The 21,975-nt window shown below is 37.1% G+C and overlaps 1 protein-coding gene and 1 long non-coding RNA gene across 2 annotated transcripts; one reads left to right on the top strand and one right to left on the bottom strand.

The window, feature by feature from the left end:
• Positions 1 to 346: 346 nt before the first annotated feature.
• Positions 347 to 3,098, bottom strand: LOC114166263 (uncharacterized). The gene is made up of 3 exons (XR_003599884.2): positions 2,685 to 3,098; positions 2,506 to 2,562; positions 347 to 574 (listed from the first exon to the last, which is right to left on the bottom strand). It is a non-coding gene; the product is annotated as an uncharacterized LOC114166263 (long non-coding RNA).
• Positions 3,099 to 5,253: 2,155 nt separating this feature from the next.
• Positions 5,254 to 18,357, top strand: LOC114166548 (disease resistance protein RPV1-like). Its single transcript, XM_028051295.2, has 5 exons — positions 5,254 to 5,808; positions 5,880 to 6,978; positions 7,127 to 7,402; positions 7,520 to 8,242; positions 17,711 to 18,357. Exons 1-5 carry the CDS (start codon positions 5,297 to 5,299, stop codon positions 18,179 to 18,181), a joined length of 3,081 nt encoding a protein of 1,026 aa, XP_027907096.1. The 5' UTR covers positions 5,254 to 5,296; the 3' UTR covers positions 18,182 to 18,357.
• The last annotated feature ends 3,618 nt before the right edge of the window (positions 18,358 to 21,975 follow it).

Raw genomic sequence — 21,975 nt, 5'->3', positions numbered from 1 at the left:
TCGGTCCAGCGATGGCCACATGGACCATGCCTATTCCCTGGATTCAAAGCTCATTTGCGTCGTCTAAATAGAGACGCACATTTGCTGCTTACTTATCATCGGCTTAACTGACGAAAACATATAAAAAATACAATTAAAATTCATATGCATGGGTCAAACCCACGTACGTTGGCGTCAACCATAGGCGGGTTTAGTCGACGCAAACAATTTTCACTAGCGTTGCCTTGCGTGGACTTCACCAATGCAAATACGTGCTAAATTTGAAATGAAAAATTTGTTTCCAGCACATCCCAGATCCTGCACAATAGTAGAACCTACACATCTAATACAACTATATCCAGACACATTTCAAGCAATCCAATCCACAATTCAGGATATCATTTTATTCATTTAGAATTATTCAAATAAAATCCACGAGTCTAAGATCCAAATAAAACAAGTCTTGATATCGTCATTATAGTCACAATGGCCTTTCACTCTAAGTTTTCCTACTTAGCCTATAGAACCTAGTAGCAGCCACCACCAAGCCACCTCCAAGCCACAATCCACCTTCATAAGATTCATCTTCATAAACCTAGAAATGGGTATCTCATGGACATTGAACATTTGCTAAGTGAAATGATAACCAACAAATAACAAATAAATCAATGAAATGATAAAGGCATTACAAATTGAAACACAATAACTTAATGGTATATGATTGGGTTAGTAGGGACAACAAAGAAAAAATTCAAGATTTCTTTCACTTGAGATGACCTAAATGCATTTAAAAGAGGGAGTTGAACTGTCTTCTGAAAGGCCCTTGTAGCCTCCTTTGAAGACAAGCTTCACAAGATCAAGATTTATTTCATGTGATATGGTCTAAATTCTGATCTTCACAACACAAAAAGAAATTCTCAGCAAAAACTTATTCCGAAAAACTAGTGATCAATCCAAATGAAGACATCCTCACACGAAATGCCAAGAATGAGCTCTGGATATGAAAAATTTCCAACATAATAGTCATCAAAATTTCAAAAAGTCATGGCAAAAATTTGTGGCGTTCTGATGACCCATTTATAAACATAAAGCAACCACTTCTTTTGAAATTTTAACACTCATCATTATTTTAAGATACTCAAACAAAATGGACAGGAAACACCGTATTCTCCAACCAATTAAGCACAACCAATCACTTTTATCAACATGTATATCACTTCACAATGGCATGAACATCACATTTCCATCAAAATACCAAAAATCAGAGCAGAGGCAAACTTCTCCTTGCATGCCCAAATATAATCCCAAAATATGCAACATCACTTGCGTCCATATAAAAAACTAAATGCCTATTGTAGTTAGACGACTAAACTCATACATTGAAATAGAAAAGGCATAACAGTGCATCTTATTGTTATATTGCGTCTGTCACTTCGACTTTATGAAAGTGAATTTACGTGGCAGAAAAATTGCATCACACGCTTAGTTCATAAACTAGTGGCTTAACACCTTTTCCTTACACTTTTAACTCACAAACATTCAAAGAAATTCCTCTGTTTCCTAGAAAGCTCACCAATTCAAAAGCCATTTCGATCATTGCATTTTCCATATGGAAAACCTCTTTTTCAACTATTTCATTAGATATTATCTTCTTTATTCTCTCTTGCTTGTGCATGGAAAACCATTTCCATGCAATGAAACACCCTACCCCTTTGTGTGCAGAAATTACGTTGAAACATGGACATCAATAATTTCAAGGATAAGCGATACAAGTTGGCTTGGGAAGATTGTTTGGAACTCTATGCAGACACTTTATCAACTCAAACGCTTAGTGAACTCGAACAACCTAAATGACAGGTTGACTTGCCAATCACCAAATATGCCAAAATGGTTTCACTAAACTCAACCTTTCCTCCCACCTGAATGAACTGCTTCCTTAACATGTTAAACAATTTCTCCAAATTGCTAAGCAATTCCTTGTCCCTTTGTAAGGCTATGACTTTGACATCATTGTCATCGACTTTGATTTCATAGATGGTTCCAAAGGTTGGAGACAAGTAAGCTTAAAGAGGCTCGTCTAGAATTAGATTAAAGTGAACAATAGAGCAAGTAAAATGCACTTTATCTTTTCGCTCATTGCACTCTAATATACTAAATATAGAAAATAATTTGCTCTGTTGGTTTCAAAAATTAATATTAATCGAGGCCGAAAGGAACAAGGATAAATCAACCAGCTTTTACATTTGTATGGCCATCATGCTTCAAAGTGGACAAATAAACTCTTCAATTTAAACAAGTGAACATCCCAAAACTCAGTTTCAAACATCTGAAACTTTCTTCCCCTCATTAGAAACAATTTTCCTCATCTATATTTTCACACAATTTTATAAGCCACTCAACTCTCAATCATTTCCAGTTATGCATCTAAGAAAATACCCAAAAGTTAATACTTATACTCAATCATAATATCAAAACATCAAATAATTTACAATTCAATGCATATTCAAATTGCAGTAACTCACGCACCTCGGATTCAAGATTTTAGCTCAAAGCCCATCCACCCAAAACGCTTATTCTGCAAACCTAATTTCGACCCACAACCAAAAAACTACTCAGTCAACTTGAACTCAATCAACAATGTAGTAAAGTTCAATCAACAAAGTACGATCATCGACTTGGATGCGAACAAAAACCCTAAACCGCACCTCTGGAAAAATTATTCATCACTAAGAAGAGAGATTTTGCATTACGTTGCTGACGAGAAGTTACCGGGTGAAGGAGCTCGTCGACGCGCCCTCTCTCGCTAAAACATCTACGCTCGTCACTGTAGTCGTCTTGCAGGAGTAGCTTGTGACGCTGTAGAACCAAGTGTCGTAGCAGCAGGTTGCTTCATTGAAGAAGCTGGTTGGAGTTTCGCCTCGTTGAGTTTCACCCATTGTGGAAGAAATACCATGCATGAGGGAAAACTACATCTCACTCAAGCGAGGGTGAAAAACTGAAGAGAGCGAAAAGGTTAAGGGGGAAAAGTGAAATGTGATGTTTTCCCCTGTACTTTAACATAAAATTTATATATTTTTTACTTGTGCAGTGTATATGTGGCCGGCCGATGCAAACAAATTGTTAAGGGTCGACTATATTACGATAGTTATTTGATGTGTTTGCGTTAAGCCGACGTGAAGCTTCAATTTATAATTTTTTACATTTTCAGAAATAGTCGATTTTTTTTGCTATTTAAATTTTTTTTAACGTCGATTTTGTGTCGGTTTTCATCGTTTTGTCCAACATAATTTGTGATGCACACAAGTCCAACGCCATGATTTGGAATCTAAAATAGTGTATTCTTGTGATGCATTGAATTCAAATATCCCTAATACATTATTTTAAAAAAAATTTCACTAAAACATCAACACGTCTCCTAATCGTTGTGCATCCATCTACGTATGCTTAATCATATGCTCTTGTATAAAAATACAATCATCACAATCATACACAAACAAAATAAGAGTGAGCAAACATACAACGTCAAAATATCATAACTAGAATACACATCAATCATAATATAATTACTCACTCAAATCTTACATAGTCACAGTGACTCACAACTTACTAATAAACCCTCAACTTCCCATTAATCTTCTAACAAGCTCCGACTAAATATACAAATTTTCATTACTCTAGCAAAATATAAAACTTTTTATTATTACTCTTCTCAAGAGCCTGGACGAACTTCTCGAGTACCTCAACGAAATTGACGTATAATACAACTATGCAAAATTACCCTAGCTATCTTTCGTCGATTCGCTACACCACACACAAACATACATTCATGTTTCCAAACAAACGCATATCATCATAATCATACTAAATAACGTTTGTATCCCTAAAGTATTTTCAAGTAAATAAAATACAACAAAATAGTACATCCAATTCCTAATAAAATTACATTAATTTTATTATTATATGATATCTTTAGCTTTCGAAAATTTATATTAAAACAATTTAAAACTAAAATTTCCAAATTCTGGTACAATCTACTACTCTGTTGTATCCATACTATAGGTTATCCACTGCCCTCAATAAAACTTCACACTATCCACACCAAATCACTAAATCCGAAACCCTCTGCTTCCGTTTCTTATAACATGGGAAAAAAAAGCTCCTAATAAATTTATAGAATCAAAACATCACTGGGGTTGACAAATAATAAAAAAACAAATCCTCAAATTAATTTCTTTTCTTTTTCCGCAAACTTTTGCTCTCTCCACCCACTAAGGATCCTCCTCCATGTGTCCCGAGGGTCTATGTAATTCTCCCTCTTTTTCCAGCTCATCACCGCATGTTACATGTTCCTCAAACTGCTCCTCTATTTCTTAATAATGAGTTGTGTTATGCCGCTTGATTTATACATTTTTTTGTTTTGCATTAGATTTCAGTATCTTTATCAAATATTCATGAATTGTAACCATGCTTAAAGATGGATTTTGAGGTACCAATTTTTATCTAAGAGAGGCAGCTTCACGTAATTAAAAAAATCCTAAACTCCTTGTCACTGCATCACAGGAAGCGTAAACAAAATTATATGAAAAGTTACCTAACAAACCTGAGATAAAACCTTCAATTAAAAATCGAATATGTCTTCTGGAAATACATTTTTGCTTGAGCTAAGCACTTTAATGAATTAAACCAATTTTCAGTGGTAGTCATCCTTTTTTGTGATAGAATGAAAAACTATGAATTCCACACAATATCTATTGTTTTTTCTTTAAAAGTGTCTTTCTAAACACTCAACATGAATGTCGCAGGGAAAAATGAAGAATGCACATGAGGTTGTTTCAGGAGAGAAAATATAACACATACATGGAATTTAATATACAGTCATTGGGATCTTTCTAGAACACTTTCTTTTGCCAGTAGGAATTGCTTATACAGTATATAAAGTCTATCTCTTCACCCACTATTCAACCCTTTTTATTGGCATTCTTCGTTTTATGACAACTTTGAATTCGTGAAGTACTTTTAAATTTTGCAGGTTTTTTTATCCAGAAACTTCTTATCATCAGATTCTTAGATGCGACGATAATTCCATAAACAACTGTAATTTGTTTTCTTTTTCTTTTTTCAAACAGGTTGACCAGGGAGCAACCCTTGTGGGTTACACAAATTATGTAAGGTCGTATGTCTTAATAGCTTACAGCATTCACAATCTAAGGTCAACGTGGCATAATTAACCAACGGAACCCTTTTTATAAACAACTGTCATTTTAACATCTCTTATCGTTATTGCTTTGCTTTTGAAGAGTTGACTTCAATTCCTTTGATGGAGTTTGCTTCTTCTTCTTCGTCGTCATCTTCATCCTTCTTAAAATCAGAACCCCAGTTCATATACGATGTGTTCATTAACTTTGGGGGAGAAGATATCTGTAGAAAGTTCGTTTCTCATCTCCATTCTGCCTTTTCACTTTCTCAAGTCAAAACTTTGATTAGCAAGGAGAATCCGCAAGAGGGAATGAAGCTGGAAGAACACATGCGAGCAATAGAAAGTTCTAAGATTACAATAATTGTTTTCTCGAAAACATACACTGAATCTAGCTGTTGGCGTCTTGAGCTTGAAAAAATCATTGAATGCCGCCAAACTTTTGGACAAATAGTTCTGCCAGTAATTTACGATATTGTCCGATTGCATGAAAGCCATCAGAAGGTTGTAAAGGTGTTGGAAAAAGCTACACCAGGAAGCTATTCAGGAGAACAACTGGAGCATGCAATGTCCAGGTGGAGCAGAGCACTAACCAAAGCTGCAGGTATCACTGGTTGGGATTTTAGAGATTTCAGGTAAACAAAATGAATTCTTCGTAGTTTTTTCGTGGTTAAATTTTCGTAATACATTACCATTCATATTGAAGGCACGATGCTGAATTAGTGGATGAAATTGTTAGACGCGTTCAGACATTGCTGGACTATACAGACTTGTCTATTACCCGATTTCCTGTCGGATTAGAGTCCCACGTGGAAAAGGTGATTGGAATTATTGAAGAACAATCCACTAAAGTCTGTATGATAGGGATATGGGGAATTGGAGGATCGGGTAAAACTACCATAGCCAAAGCAATCTATAATCGAATTTATCATCCATTCATCGGTAAGAGTTTTATTGAAAATATTGGACAATTTCAGAATAGAGTAAACAGAATGCATGTTCATTTGCAAGAAAATCTTCTATATGATGTCTTAAAATCCAAGTTTGAGGTGGAAAGCGATAGGGTGGGAAGAACTATGATCGAGACTAAACTTTCACGAAAAAAGTTGCTCATTGTGCTTGATGGTGTGAATGAGTTTGGCCAATTAGAAAACCTATGCGGGAATCGAGAATGGTTCGGTCAAGGAACTGTGATAATCATCACAACTAGAGATGTTACCGTGCTGAACCGACTAAAAGTTAATCACGTGTATAAAATGGATGTTATGAACGAAAATGATTCCCTTGAGCTTTTAAGTTGGCATGCCTTTGGAGAAGCAAAACCAAGAAAAGAATTGAATGAACTTGCAAGAAACATAGTTGCTTATTGTGCAGGACTACCCTTAGCTCTTCAGTTCCTTGGTTCCTACTTATGTGATAGGACAAAGGAAGAGTGGGAAAGTGTATCATCAAAACTAAATGTAAATCCCTTTAATCAAATTCAAGAGAAATTGGAAATAAGTTTTGATGGTTTAAATCACATGGAAAAGGATATATTTCTTGATATATGTTGTTTCTTTATTGGTAAAGATAGAGGCTATGTTACAGAAATACTAAATGGCTGTGGACTGTATGCTGATATGGGAATAACAGTTCTGATAGAACGTGGCCTCATAAAAGTTGAAAGAAACAACAAACTTGAAATGCATCCTTTGTTAAGAGACATGGGAAGAGAAATTATTCGTCAAAGATGCCCAAAGGAACCAGGGAAAAGGAGTCGACTATTGTTTGAAGATGATATAAAAGATGTACTGAAAAGGAATACTGTAAGATTTTGAAACTATTCTTTTAAAAGTATTTCCATTTTTAGTGCCATGCATAAGTTGTTAACTTGCTAGACTCAGCGTTAAGTATTAATGATCAACATATATTTAGGGTTTTCTAAATTGTTTCTCTTTCCTATTTTCATCACAGGGAACAAAAGCTACTCAGGGATTGTCCCTGAAACAGCATTCAACCAGCAAAGATTGCTTTGAAGCTCATGCTTTCAAGGAAATGAAGAGACTAAGACTTCTACAACTGGATCATGTACAACTTACTGGAGATTATGGGTACCTTTCTAAACAACTGAGATGGATTTGTTGGAAAGGGTTTCCTTCAAAATACATGCCAAACAACTTTCATATGGAAAATGTAATTGCAATTGATTTAAAACATAGTTACCTTCAACTCGTCTGGCAGCAACCCCAGGTATTTATTGCATGTTGTTTTCATTTAAAACTCATAGCTTAACTAAAATACTTGGTTCATATTACAAGTTATAATTAGTGCCTCTTCTAAAATTTTGTCTAAAAACTATGTTTGTAGGTTCTAGAGGGGTTAAAATTCCTTAATCTTAGTCACTCCAAGTACTTGAGAGAAACACCTGACTTTTCAGGACTACCAAATCTTGAACAGCTCATTCTAAAAGATTGCCCAAGTTTGTGCAAGGTACACCAATCCATCGGAGATCTCCGCAATCTACTACTGATAAATTTGAAGGATTGCACAAGTCTAAGCAGTCTCCCCAGAAAGGTATATAAGCTAAAATCTTTAAGAACTTTCATTCTCTCAGGTTGTTTCAAGATTGACATATTGGAAGAAGACATAGTGCGGATGGAATCCTTGATAGCTATAGTTTCTGAAAATACAGTTGTGAAACAAGTGCCCTGTTCAATTGTAAAAAGTATTGCATATATGTCCCTACGTGGATTTAAAGGATTGTTACGTAATACTTTTCCATCAATCATTCGATCTTGGATGTCACCAACAATGAATGACCAATATTTGAATACTCCGTTTTGCATGGATATGGAGAATAATGATTGGCGTGTCCTTGCGCTATTGCATAGGAGCCTTGCAAGTCTTCGAAGTATTTTGGTTCAATGTAAGACGGAGTTTCAACTATCTAAGAAAGTGAAAACAATTCTTGTCGAATACCCAGTAAACTTTACAGAATCAAGAATTTCGAATCATCACTTGAGGTTTTCGTTGATTGGAGTTGGAAGTTACATTAAATTCCTCAACACTCTCAATGATAGAATTTCTGAGGTTTGTTCTCTAGCTCTTACCTTTATGCATAGACCTTCACCATTTATATATTAGTTAAGACGACATGAAATGATCCTAATACAATATCTAAAGGAAACTACAAAACTTACCCTTTTGAACACGTTGTTCTATAGTAGCAATGCTTAATTCAAAAATACCCAACTTTAATGATCAACAAGCCAAGTGATCATTCTGCAATTGAATCGTATTTTGTTAGATTCACATTGATCATAAAAATATAGTTGAAATACTTATAATACTTAAATAGAACACAACTAAACTAAGAACAATTTTGTTAAGTTTGATTTGTGTATATTACATTGTAATTTGATCACAAAGCCTATTTTGTTTTCCATGGCTTATCTATTAGGTAAACTTAAACGAGGATAGTCGGGAAAATACAAAAGATAGGAGTGCTTCTTAGTAATAATTATGGAGTTCGTTAAATTGTACTTCGATAATAGTTGGGTAGCTGCCTTATAAGACTAGAAGTTCATTAATAGTATTTTGGTAGTAGTTGGGTATCTACATTAATTGTATTTTTGGTAGTAGTTGGGTATCTATATTAATTGTATTTTTGTAGTAGTTGTATTAAATGTATGTGGTTGAAGGGCCAAGTTAAAGGGCCTATAAATAGTGTATGTACTACTCAAAGTTTCACACAACAAGTCTTAATATAGAGAGTGTTTATCCAGAAAGACTTGTTTATCAACAAATTGGTATCATAGCTTGAGAGCCTGAGTGTCTTAGTGCTTAAGAAAGTGAGAGGTAGAGAATTTGAGCGAGATTGCCAACCTAGCAAACAATATGCCCCTACCTAATTTAATAAAAGGTTTCAGTTATAACAATTGGAGTTAAGAAAGTGAGAGGTAGAGAATTTGAGCGAGATTTCCAACCTAGCAAACAATATGCCCCTACCTAATTTAATAAAAGGTGTTAGTTATAACAATTGGAGTCTATCGATGAAGGCCCTCCTTGGTTCCTGAGAAGTATGGGATGTAGTTGATAACGACCACCAAGAACCAGTAGACATTAAGAACAAACAATTGTCCAACCTTCTCACAAAAGATGTTGAAGATGAAGGTGTGTTGTTGATGATGGAAAGGTCTAAAATCAGTCTAAGTTCAGGGACTTCTCATACCGAACTTGAAATCTCAAATGATGAATACAATAAGGTATCAACGATAAAGATCATTGTTTTGCAAAGGAAAAGATCAACTAGTTGAAAGAGGAGCTTGACAGTTTGCAAAGTGATAGCGTGCAGAAAGAAAATTGAGGAGTTACAGCGAGAGATTATGCAGTCGCGTGAGGCACCAAAGGTTGTTGAGGTTGTAACGTCAAGGGTGGCAAACCCATAGACAAACGTGTTCAAGCTAAAGCATGATACAATATTGAAGATCGAACGTCTCATCGCTCAACACATGGAGAGAGTGTGGATGAAGCTCGATGTGAAACGAGTGAGGCAATCAATAATGTTGATGAAGATGATACAAGAGGCCATGGAGAAGAAACTCAAAGAAAAATATGAGGAGATTAGGTGCTTGGGAAGCTCAATTGGGTTCTTCAAGAACAAGTAAAAAGTCTCAGTGTGGACAATTAGATACGGAGGGAGTTGACACAAAACAATCTGAAACAAGAACTTGCCATGTTAGTAAGGAGAACTAGCATTGTAACGTCCCTACTGGAAATAACTTAAATAAAATAATTAAAAAGATAATTGAAATTCAAACATCATAATTTATTATTCCTAAACACGGGAAAATTGAAAATTATCCGACATGCTTAAAATTAAAGAAACCAATTCATAAAGGTATTAAAAGTTCCAATAAACTAGCAATTTAAAACAAAACATAATTTAAAATCTCTGGTCCAAAGTCCTAAGCTAGCCCTCTCTCTGTCGCTATCCATCAACAACATCACCTGAAATATCATCTGCTCATGTGTGATAAGACACACGATCATTGCCAAACACAAACAAAAGGGTGAGCTCATAACATTTAACATATAAGTTATTAACATAAATATAGACACAACTATTTTATTCTACTTAGTTCTTGGCCAAGACCTTAATACCCCAAGTTTTTTCAACTATGGACTTAGGATACATGATGTTCCCACGAACCTGCCCGCTAGTGGTCCTGCCTCTACGAACCTTTTCGCTCGTAGTTTTGCCTCTACGAACCTTTCCGCTCGTAGTCCAACTCTACGGACCTCCCCGCCCATAGTCCAACACACGTGATCCATCAACTATGAAACTTCCCGCTTGTATCCTCACACGAGAGTATCAGGATATGAACCTCCCCACTCATATCATCACGTGTTCACCACCATCCATGAACCTACCCGCTCATGGCACATCTCCTTATCCAAGCCTCGCATCATAGCACACAAACACATACAAGAAAAACCCACTACCTGCAACGCTATCACTTGGCGCAGCCTAAGCGTTGCCAGGCAAAAATCTTGCGCAGACCCGCCTGGCGGGAAAACCTCGTCGCTAGACACCCCTCAGTCCAGGTACCCCTCTGACCTTCCTATCGCCTGGCGGCCTTCCCCATGTTGCCAAACATTGTACCAGTAATGTGTTAGTCATTGGTTTAGCATCTCAGCCTGGTTGATGTACTTAACAGCTCACCGATGTGTATCATACCAACTATTTACATGTCTTTATTTTGCAACTTAACTCAAAGTTCCAACTATGATATTGTACCTTTACTTACTATAAGATCACAATTGCATAGCCACTTATACTCATGCTAACACTTTAAAAATTTACCATCAACCACTTCCTACATGAATTTAATTCCAGCAGCCAATCCCAATCAAAATACTTATGTGGTAACATTCTAAAATACTTCAAACATACACAACAAATTCGTTTACCAAAACAGTGGTTCCCAACACCCAATTAAAATATTACATCTAACCCATGCTTTCATCTTTCAAACCTATTTTCACCCTCCTTTCATACTCTCTGATTCATCTTAGCATTATTATTATTTGTAGTATGTTCAATTTCCCTCACAGAACCAAAAACGTGCACCATTAATTGAAAAAGACAATTGGCACTACTGTCTCACCTATCGCCTGACAGCACATTCTCGCCGCCAGGCGGCACAAAGTATAGTGGGCAAGCCCATATTTCTTTCGCGCCAACAAAACAATCCAAAATCCCCAATCCCCAATTCGCATTTCAATCAATTTCTTACATGAACTCATACCAATTTTTATCTCTTCTTTTCCCATTCACTTCCACTAAAATTATACAATCGTAATTTCATCCTAATTAGACTCAAGAAATCGAATTAATAAACCATCTCCTCAAACCCTAACAAGGTTACCGCAAATGAATGTTTCCCATTCGATCCCCTAAGATTCATATGCACACATAAATATTCGTGAATTTCACACTTTTCATGAATTCACATCGAGCACATAAACGATTCTTGAGAAACCAACCAATCATAGAATCCAAAGAAATACAAAAAATATTCCAAGCTTGCGTCGCTTGGCGGGCTCACCCTTTCCGCAAGGTGGTTCATCTCGATAACCCAGAATTGGGTTCGTCACTCATGCGTCGCCTGGCGGCATATTCAAAATCGTCAGGCGATTTTTGGGAATTTTTCAATAAACGCGAAAACAAAAGGATTTTGATTATGCAGAGGCATCATATTCATTCATTACAATACGAGAAGAATTACATAGTAGGTATACACATAAAGGAACTCCCCTAACCTGAATAATTCTTGCTCTGTTTGAAAGAATTAGAACTTCTCTTATGCCACCACTATTCTAGCCTTTGTCTCTCTCCAATGAACTCTATCTTCTGGATTCTCACTCAATTCACCTTCGGAATTCCCTTTCCACACGCCCAATTCAGTTTCTCATGTCTTCTCTCACGTTTTCTCTCTTTCTTCTCCAAAAACCACCTTAATTAGACCATTAACTAACCTTTAATGCTTGTTAATGACAAGAAAATGAAAATGGCTTTGAATTGGGTGTTAATGGTCATTCAAAGACCATTATTGGCTACCTTCCCAATCCACTAGGCTGCCCTTCTTGTAGCTAGGGTTTCTCTGCCCTTTCATATTCATGCCAAAAGATATTTTGGCAAAAAGAAAGTTTAATTCGTTCTTAGGAAGGTTTGAACACACAACCACTCAATTACAAAATCAATGCACAAGCAATTTATGTTTTGTGATAACTCCTACACCTTTAATAATTTAATATCACGCACCAAGATAAAATATATTATTAAAATAACAAGCAATTAAATTAACACACAATTTCGCATACACAGGACTCGAACCCAAGTCCTCTCAACACAATCATCTACTCTCAACCAATTGAGATAATACTTTTCCACATCATAAAGACTAATAATTACCCACATTTATTAAATAATTATTTAAATTCCTCAGGTCTTACAAGCATCACGGTAGGGTTGTCCCTAGTAAGTTGAATTCAGGAAGCAACAACTAGAGATCAAAGGAGGTGAAGGAGAATGAAGTGAGCAGAAACATAAACTGAAACCATGGCTTTGTGGTAAGAAAGATATGCAACGAGTGTGAGGATAATCACTATAAGGAAGAAAAAACAAATCAAAAAAGAGTTGAAGTTATTGTGACCAGTGGTGGCAACAAGGTTGACAATTGTAATGATTTATGTGTGCCATGGGAAATTGAGGTATTTTTCGATCATCAAAGAGTGACCAATCAACAAATGGAAAAAGAGCTAGTGCTTGTGGCAAGACGAGATAAATAATAAAAGCTCCATTTAAGTTTATGAAGGAGTTTTGATAGGTAAACTTAAATGAGGATAGTGGGAAAATGTAATGAGTGCTTCTTAGTAATAATTAAGGAGTTCATTAAATTGTACTTTGGTAGTAGTTGGATAGCTACCTTTATGACTAGAAGTTCATTAATAGTAATTTGGTTGTACTTGGATAAATGAATTAATTGTATTTTGATAGTAGTTGTATTAAATGTATGCGATTGAGAAAGACCAAGTTAAAGGGTTTATAAATAGAACATATATTACTCAAAGTTTCACATAGCAAAGTCATATAACACATTGTTTTACGTAGAAAAACTTGTTTGTCAACATTATCAGGATTAGAACAAACAAGAATGTTTGGAACATTAAATATCCATCTTGTTCATATTTGGGATTTTCACGTAACTATCAAATATTACTGAGGTGACTAATTCCATGACTACATTTTTCTCTTGGATTAAAATTGGAATGATAAATAATGGTTGTAGGAGATCGTTTATGTTAAAATTATGCCTGGACACTAGTGTAGATTTGATAATTTACCTCGCCTTATAGGCCTCGGTTATGGCAGAACCGAAGCCTATAAGGAGGCGGTGGCAATTTTGCAATTTCAGCAACCTATATTGTTTCGGTTCTACAAACAACTGGTGCCGTAAGCAGCTTTAAGCCTCGGTTCCTTAAGAACCGAAGCCTATTAAGCAGCTCAAAAATGAAAATTTTAAAATTGGAACCAGCGAGAACACATTTGGCCTCAGTTGCTTTTCGACCGAGGCAATATTGGGCAGATTTAGGCCTCGGTTGAAATAGAAGCGAAGCCTATAACCCTATCCAAAAACCCTAATTTATAAATTTCATCAGCGTCGCCCCCTTTGGATTCGGGTCCCCTTCGACCGAGGCCATTGAGCCTGTTAAAATCCCCAAATCGCGAATCTCGATCACTATTCATCTTCTTCCCCAATTCTCTCTGAGCGAGCGAACCCCAATTCTCTCGTCACTGCTTGGGTCGCGATGGGTGTTGCCGGCGAGATGAAGAACGAAACTGTGGTGGCTGAACTCGCGTCTCTGGTGTGTGCTCGCGTGATTGCTGTTGGCGCTATTCTGGTTCGCTGCTGCAATGGAGGATACGTCTCCACTGCTGCAATGGTGGTCACGAATCTGGTTTGATGTGCAAAGGTGGTGATGCTTCGTCTTCAATGGTTGTGGTGGCAGCGTGAAGATGAACTCTCGATGGTGATGGCAGCGTCAAGATGATGCGCGACTGCGTGGCTGAAAGGTTGGACGTAATGCAGATCTGAAAGGTTCGCGTTTCCGCTGCTGTTTCATTGCTGCAACTGTTTCGGCGTGATGGTTCTGGTTCGTTGCTTCCATGGTGGAGCGTTAATGGTGTTTTGAACGCTGTTGTTGCTACAAGCGCGGTGGTGATGGTTTAGCTGTTGTGCAGGCAACTTGCTCATGGTGGTTCGATGGGGTATGGTGTTGCGATGGCTGCGTGTTGCAGAGAGGATGGAGAAGCGGTGGGTGCCAGCAATGGTGGAACGTGAACTGCCATGGTTGGTGCGCGAGGAAGCTTCGTGGAGGCTGCAAATTTTATTTTTCTTTTAAAAAAATATTGAATCTCTATGGCTTCGGTCTCTCTGCAACCGAGGCAGAAAAAAGATCTATGGCTTCAGGTAATGACCGAGGCCAAAAGGGAGTGCCTTTTGGCCTCACTTTAATATGCCTCGGTTCTTTTACCGAGGCAAAATCTCGAAAATAATCGGGTCCAAAATGGGGTGCTGCACTAGTGGGAATAATTGTAATATTGATACTTTTTATTTAGTTTGTGATTGTATTGAGTTGTTTTGTTTTTAAATTGTCAGTTGTTTGAATATTTTTTATGTTGTAATCATGATTTACCAATATTTCTCATAGAAATATATATATATATATATATATATATATATATATATATATATATATATATATTATAATATACAATTTACGTATCTTATTACTTTCCAGCTCGATGAAATAAGTAAATTAATAAAACAAATCATTGTCTCCTGTTCAAGAAAAAAAAAAACAAATTTGTATCAAGAGTCTTTATTTTGACGGATGAGTTGAGAGAAACACTAATGGAGTGAGATATACATATGCACGGAGTTCACCACCAATGGGCTTTTGGAGGTAGTAGAAAAACAAATTATGATGTTTCATTGGGGTAGGCAAAAAAATCCATAATTTTTCATCCGATCCACTTTTGCTTCGACTCAATCTATTTAAAATCTATTTTATTGGATCTAGATTTTAATATAATCTACATTTTATATATTTTATGGATTGTATATCCATTCTCTAAATCTAGATTTTTCAAATATGAATAATCCAAAAAATTTAATCCAAATTTTCAATTTAAATTTTTAGTTGGGTAGGCTAAATGTTGAAATGGAGTAGGCTAAATCCATATACGACTTGTACGGATTGGGCATGCCCAATGACCCGGACGGGCCCAATGACCCGGATGGGCCAAGCAACCAGAACGGGTTTTGTGGCCCAATGACCCAGTGGAGTCGGTCGAGCCCTACGACCTCAACAAGCTGGGTAGGCCCTACAACCTAAATGGGATGTATGGGCCCGAAGACCACAATAGGTTGGGTCGGCCCGACAATTCGAACGGGTAATGTCCGATAACCTATACGGGCGGGCCCGATGACCCGAACGGGCCTGACAACCTAGATGGGCTCGACGACCCAAACGAGCTTGACGACTCGGATGACCCCAACGACTCGGACGACCCCAACAACTCGGACGGGTTCGACAACCCAAACAAGCTAAGTTAAGCCGACGACTCGAACAGGTCGTGCTCGACAACCCGTACGGAGCGAGCAGGCCCGACGACATTGACAGGCCAAGCAGGTACGATGACCTAACTCTATCGTGCTAGTCTGGTACAACAACTTGATCGTGTTGGGCTGACACAATGAGCCAGACAAACCGGGTCGACCCGACGACAATCCACATCCTTGTGGGTCAAAGCCAGCCCATAGGCTTTCTTCTTAAACATAAAAAATATATTATTTTTTTAAAATATATTATTAAGGTTTATGTCATCAGCGCAGGGTCGACATGTCTAAGATGCGTCCAAGTTGTCAGACCAAGTCGAGCCGACCCGTCGTGCCTGTCCGAGTCATCGGGGTGGTTTGAGTCATCATTGTCGTCCAAGTCGTCGGGTCCATCCTGATCGTCGGACTTATCCGTACCATCAGGATCGTTAGGCCTTCCCGGTCAGTATAGGTCATACAGATCTTGGCAGACCTCAAAGCGTATTGTCCTTTAATGAAAATAAATAGTGCAATAATTCTTTTTATGATTATAACAATTTTTTAAAATATTATTAATGATTAAGGTTTCTAGTATTTTCTATAAATATAATGGATTTGTGAAGAATCAAAGTGATTGAAGAATGCAAATAATAAGGTTTCACAATGGAAAATAGTATACAAATGAAATTTCATACACGAGCTAAATAAGGCCTCGTACGGTTTAGGGTTTAGGGTTTAGAATAACAATTCAAAGGAGGTGGATCAACTCTTTTATGCAGAATCTACTAGATCTTTGTGTTTGGATCCACAAGTCTATTCCATAGTTTTTGTTCACCGTTATGCTATTGTTCTAGCTTTTTGTTTTGATGGTTCTATGATGCCAAGCTAGAGCATCAATATGTACAAAATTGTTTTGTATAAGGGTTAGAACACCCCTTAAGTACTCTTTCTAAATTATATCCATTCTTTGTTGAAAAAAAAAAAAGAAGAAAAGGCCTTGTAGGGTCTTAAACTGACTCTAATGGCTTGGTATGTTATAATTCATCATTGTCTTTAAAAACTTAGATTTATTAAAAGTCCAAGTAAAGCTAAATTATATGTGAAAATAATGATAGGAGGTGATTTAGTTATATTTTCTGTTTATGTTGATGAACTTTTTTGGACATGTACTAATGAAAAACTTATAAATGGAGACCTATTATAGATATTTTTTGTTTATGTCTTTATATTCAATTTTGTTTTGTATATATTCAGTCCTTTGGGTTTTTTTAGTTGTTAAATATCTAATCAGCAAAGTATAAGAATTTTATATATACTCGAGCATTTGGGGATGTCCAACCCGTATACAAAAAATATGTACAAAGTTCTTTGTCATTGGATCTCTTACTTCATGTTTAAAGACCTATATATACATTAATAACAATTATTCTTAGTCTCCATTCATCCGATGTTGGTCTTAGCACTTTGCATGGAAGGGAAAACATATTCATTACGCGTACCAAAATTCAATTGTTATACTCCCTGCCTGCAGCAGTTCCCCGATTACAATTTGTATGGTTGATTCATCATTCATTTGTTTCACTTGCCTATGGTTCCAAGGTATATATAAACTAATTGAAACTCCTTTCAAATCCCTATGATAGTTGAACCTGTTATTGTTGGCAATATTGCTAGCTTCTTATACATATGGGTTTAAATATCTGATCATTATTTACCAATATTTATGCCTAGAAATATAAGATACTGTGATATACTACTTTTTATATACATTACTTTCCAGCGGTATAAAATGAGCAAATAAATGAAGCATAAATCATTCTCTCCAATTAAACAACAATAATTTGAATAGGAAATATAGATACATGACTAAGCCTTTGATCTGTTGGTACAGGGATTGGCAAGCAGTGGGTCTTGTAAAGTTTCTCTTCCAAGTGACAACCATCCTTATTGGTTGGCCCGTATGGGTGAGGGGCATTCTGTTTCTTTCATTGTGCCTCAAGATTGTCACATGAAGGGAATTATTATGTGTGTTGTGTATTTATCAACCCATGGAATTGTGGCAACCGAATATCTTGCAAGTGTCTCAATTGTTAATTACACAAAGTGCACGTTGCATATACACAAGCATGGTACAGTAATCTCCTTTAATGATGAAGATTGGCATGGCATAATATCAAATTTAGAATCCGGAGATAAGGTGGAGATTTTTGTGACTTTTGATCACGGATTGGTGGTCAAGAACACAATTGTCTATTTGATATATGGTGACTCAAATGGCTTGGAAATGGGGCCTTGCCCGGAGCCAGAGGAAAATGGTCTGAATAAATTCATTAAGAAAATAGTAATGTGTGATTTCTGGTAAGTTATTGGTTTTCTTTGGGAACAAATAAGAATCCCTGGAGATATGGATTACGGTCCTTGTTCAAAATCTATTTCTTTGCATTATTTCATTGTTTATGTTGAGTAGTAGTTTATAGTTAAGAAATTCAATTTTTATTGTACCATGTTTCTCATTCTTCGCATTAATATACCATATTGGTTGGCCTTGAGTTCTTTATAGTATTTCCTTTCTCGTTGTTATTTTTTCTAATTTTTTCCCTTTTTATGATTAATATCGTGTCAAGATATAAACACACTTGCTTTTGGGTATTTTGTTCTTGTCTGTGTTATGACATATAAGTTTGCTCTTATATGAAAACAGAAGTTTCAGACAGAGAGACACAATTAGGGGTGGGCAAAAAATTTAATTTTCTTGATCCAATCCACTTTTGCTCCAATCCACTCCATTTATAATCCATTTTATTAAAAATCTAATCCATTTAAAATCCATTTAATGGATATGGATTTTAATCTAATTTACATTTTATATATCTTATAGATTGGATATCCATTTTATAAATCAAGATTTTTAAATATGGATAATCCAAAAAATCCAATCCAAATTTTCAATTTAAATTTTTAGTTGGGTTATACTAAAGGTTGAGAGGAACTATACTAAATTCAGACTTGGATGGGCCTTGCTCGACGACCTATACGGATCGAACAGGCCCGACAACCATAAGAGGTTGGACGGGCCTAAAGATATGAACGAGATAGGCGGGCCCGACAAACCGAACGAGTCGATCAGGCCCAATGACCTGATGAGTCATGCGGACCCGAAAACCCGAACGGACCAGGCAGAACCAATGACGAAAACAGGTCAGGCAGCCCAAAGACTCGAACGAGTCAGGCAGGCCCGAAAACCTGAACAGGCCTGACAACCTGAACGGGCCCGAAGACCCGGATGGGCCGGACAACCTGGCAACCCGGACGGGCACGACGACCCGGATGGACCTGACGACCCAAACGGCCTGATGACCCGAACGGGCCCGAAGACTCGTACAGGCCCGACGACCCGGATGGACCTGACGACCCATATGGCCCGATGACCCGAACGGGCCCGAAGATCCGTACGGGCCCGACGACCTAGACGGCCTGATGACCCGGACGGGTCCGACGACCAGGATGGGTCTAACAACCTACATGGGCCTTACGACCCGGATGGGCACGACGACACGAACGGGCCGAACGACCCGAATGGGCCCGACGATCCGGACGGACATGACAACTTGGACGACCTTGACGGGCCTGGCGACCCGGATGAGCTTGACGACCTACACGGGCCTTACGACCCGGATGACAAGATGACACGAACGAGCCCTACGACCTAGACGGGCTCGACGTCCCGGACGGGCCCTACGACCCGGATGGGCCCGACGACTCAGACAGGCCTGATGACCTTGACGTACCTGACGACCTTGACGTACCTGACGACCCAGACGGCCCCACGATTCGAACATGCCCGACTACCCGATTGGGCCCGACTATTTGGACCTGTCCGTTCGGGTCGTCTGGCCCGTCTGGGTCGTTGGTCCCATTCGGGTCGTCCGGCCCGTTCGCGTCGTCGAGCCTGTTTGTGTTTTCGGGCCCGTTCGGATTGTCCGGCCCGTTCGGGTTGTCGAGCCTGTTCGGGTCATCGGGCCGGTCTTGATCGTCCGGGCTGTCGGGTCCGTTCGGATCGTCGATCTCATCCGAGTCATTCGGGCCTTAATGACACAAGTTTTAAGAAATTCAATTTAAATTTCTTTTATTAAAAATGGATTCTGGAATTTAAACTTGATCCAAATATTTGGATCTGGATTCTAAAAAAATCCAAACTACTTTTGCTAAAAAAATGGATTTGGGTCAAAAATCTAATCCAATTATTTGGATATAAAATGGATGTGGATTGGATCATTAAATATCCAGTCCATGCCCACCCCTAGACACAATGATTAAAAGTAATGATATTCCACATAATGATGTAGCAACTTTCATATTCCACATAGTGACTTTTTAAAACAAAGTGAAGAACTCATTGACAACTACATAAACATTTTTAAATTAAAATTTAAAATAGCAAACTAAACTAACTATAGTATGTTTTTATTGGGTAATTTACAAAATATCTTTGTTTCAAATATATTGAATCTAAGCTTGAAAGCCTTAAGGCCGGTAAGAATTTAAGGAGTTAAATCTTACACCAAAGAGACATCAAAGGATCAACTTTAAGGAAAAACAAAGCAATTTTAGGTGTAACTTAAAAACATGTCTAAGTCTAACGGAAAATCTTCGATCATTTATACATGTTTATAACAGGAACCATGGGTTGATATAGATGAATTTTGTTTATTTTCAACATAATATTAAGAACACTACACGAATTTTGTTTATTTTCGACATAATATTACTGACGACCTATAATTCATCAGTAAATTCTTATTTAATTACAGATGTTATTAGTAGATTTGGCATTTAAATTTCCTAGCAGAGACATCCATCGAAAAGGAATGAGTTTGTAAAATCTGCTATCAATTATAGTAATTGGAGGTTTTATTCTATTGTTAACTTATCATCACAACTATTAACGGATACTTCCATCATTAAATTCGTTAGCACTTTGAGCGACAAATTTCCCGCCTAATCTCTTGAAGTTTTATATTATATTTAGGAGAGATGGAAGAGAAGAAGGAGGATAAGAAAAAGAGGAGGAGGAGAAGAAGGACGAGGAGGTGGTGTTGGCTGGGCAAACGAGTGAGGCCCAATCCAGTTCTGAAAAATCTATAAATAGAAGGTTTGAGATTGGTAGAAAGCTTTTTTAAAATTCTTCAATTCTTCAAAGAATATTTGACAAAGGCTCATTCTGCTCACCCATCATCCTTGTTGGCTTGACATCAAGTCCATCAATGCTCTTTAGTACATAAAGTGGCATCAGATTAATAATGGCTCCTAAGTCAATGAGAACTTTTTGCATGTGTTATTCTCCAATGGTGCAAGACATGGTAAGACTCTCGGGGTCTTTAAACTTTGGAGGAAGAGTTTTCTAGATAATAACACTGCAAATTCCTTAAAGTTTAAGAATTTCCACTTTTATATACTTACTCCTTGTAATGAGGAAATCCTTCATGAATTTAGCAAAAAAAAAAAGGCATTTGTTGTAGTGCTTCTGGAAGGGGAAGGTTGATCTTCAACATCTTGAAAATATCAATGAAGTATGTTACTTCTTTCTCGTTGTCTCTCTTCGAAGGAACTAGTGGGTAAGGAAGAGATTTTTCCACACCTTTCTCCTTAATTTTTCCACCTCTTCCTTCTTTTGACTTCCTTCTTCAACTCTCTCTTCATTCTTTACACTCCTTTTTTCTTCAATCTCATTTTATTCTCTTTTTTTTCAATTTTTTTCTTCTCATTTTTCTCACTTTTCGCAACCTTCCTTTTTTCCTCCCTCTCTTCTAATCCTTTTCACTTAGTGTTGTGATAGCCTTACAATGCTCAATTGAATTTACTTCAGTGTTAGCAATAAAATTTTTCTTAAATTTTTCCTCCATCTACTTTGCCAATTGACCCAATTGGGTCACTATATTGTGAATAAAGGCTTTTGTACTTTTATGATTTGAGATGGAAACTTGCATGAACTATTGAAGTGTCTCTTCCATCCTTGAAGTCCTTTCTGTAACATCCCATCCGGATATTACGAATTTTTAATAAAATGAAATAGAGATAATAATTAAAACATCATTTGTTATACTGACTTTTCCCATAACGCGGGAAAATTAAAACTTTAGTTCATTGTAAAATAAA

Source organism: Vigna unguiculata, chromosome 10, assembly GCF_037176805.1.
Source record: "Vigna unguiculata cultivar grain cowpea cultivar isolate G323 ecotype 2 chromosome 10, ASM3717680v1, whole genome shotgun sequence".
Taxonomy (NCBI): Eukaryota; Viridiplantae; Streptophyta; class Magnoliopsida; order Fabales; family Fabaceae; genus Vigna; species Vigna unguiculata.
Note: the sequence above shows the minus strand (reverse complement) of the source record. Positions and strands in the feature narration are given on the sequence as shown.

What these genes read in the sequence shown, in the direction of transcription:
- LOC114166548 (XM_028051295.2), top strand. Translation starts at nt 5,297, where the DNA reads ATGGAGTTTGCTTCTTCTTCTTCGTCGTCATCTTCATCCTTCTTAAAA. An exon ending in TGGGATTTTAGAGATTTCAG is followed by an intron (nt 5,809 to 5,879) that starts GTAAACAAAATG and finishes TTCATATTGAAG; the next exon opens with GCACGATGCTGAATTAGTGG. An exon ending in TCGTCTGGCAGCAACCCCAG is followed by an intron (nt 7,403 to 7,519) that starts GTATTTATTGCA and finishes CTATGTTTGTAG; the next exon opens with GTTCTAGAGGGGTTAAAATT.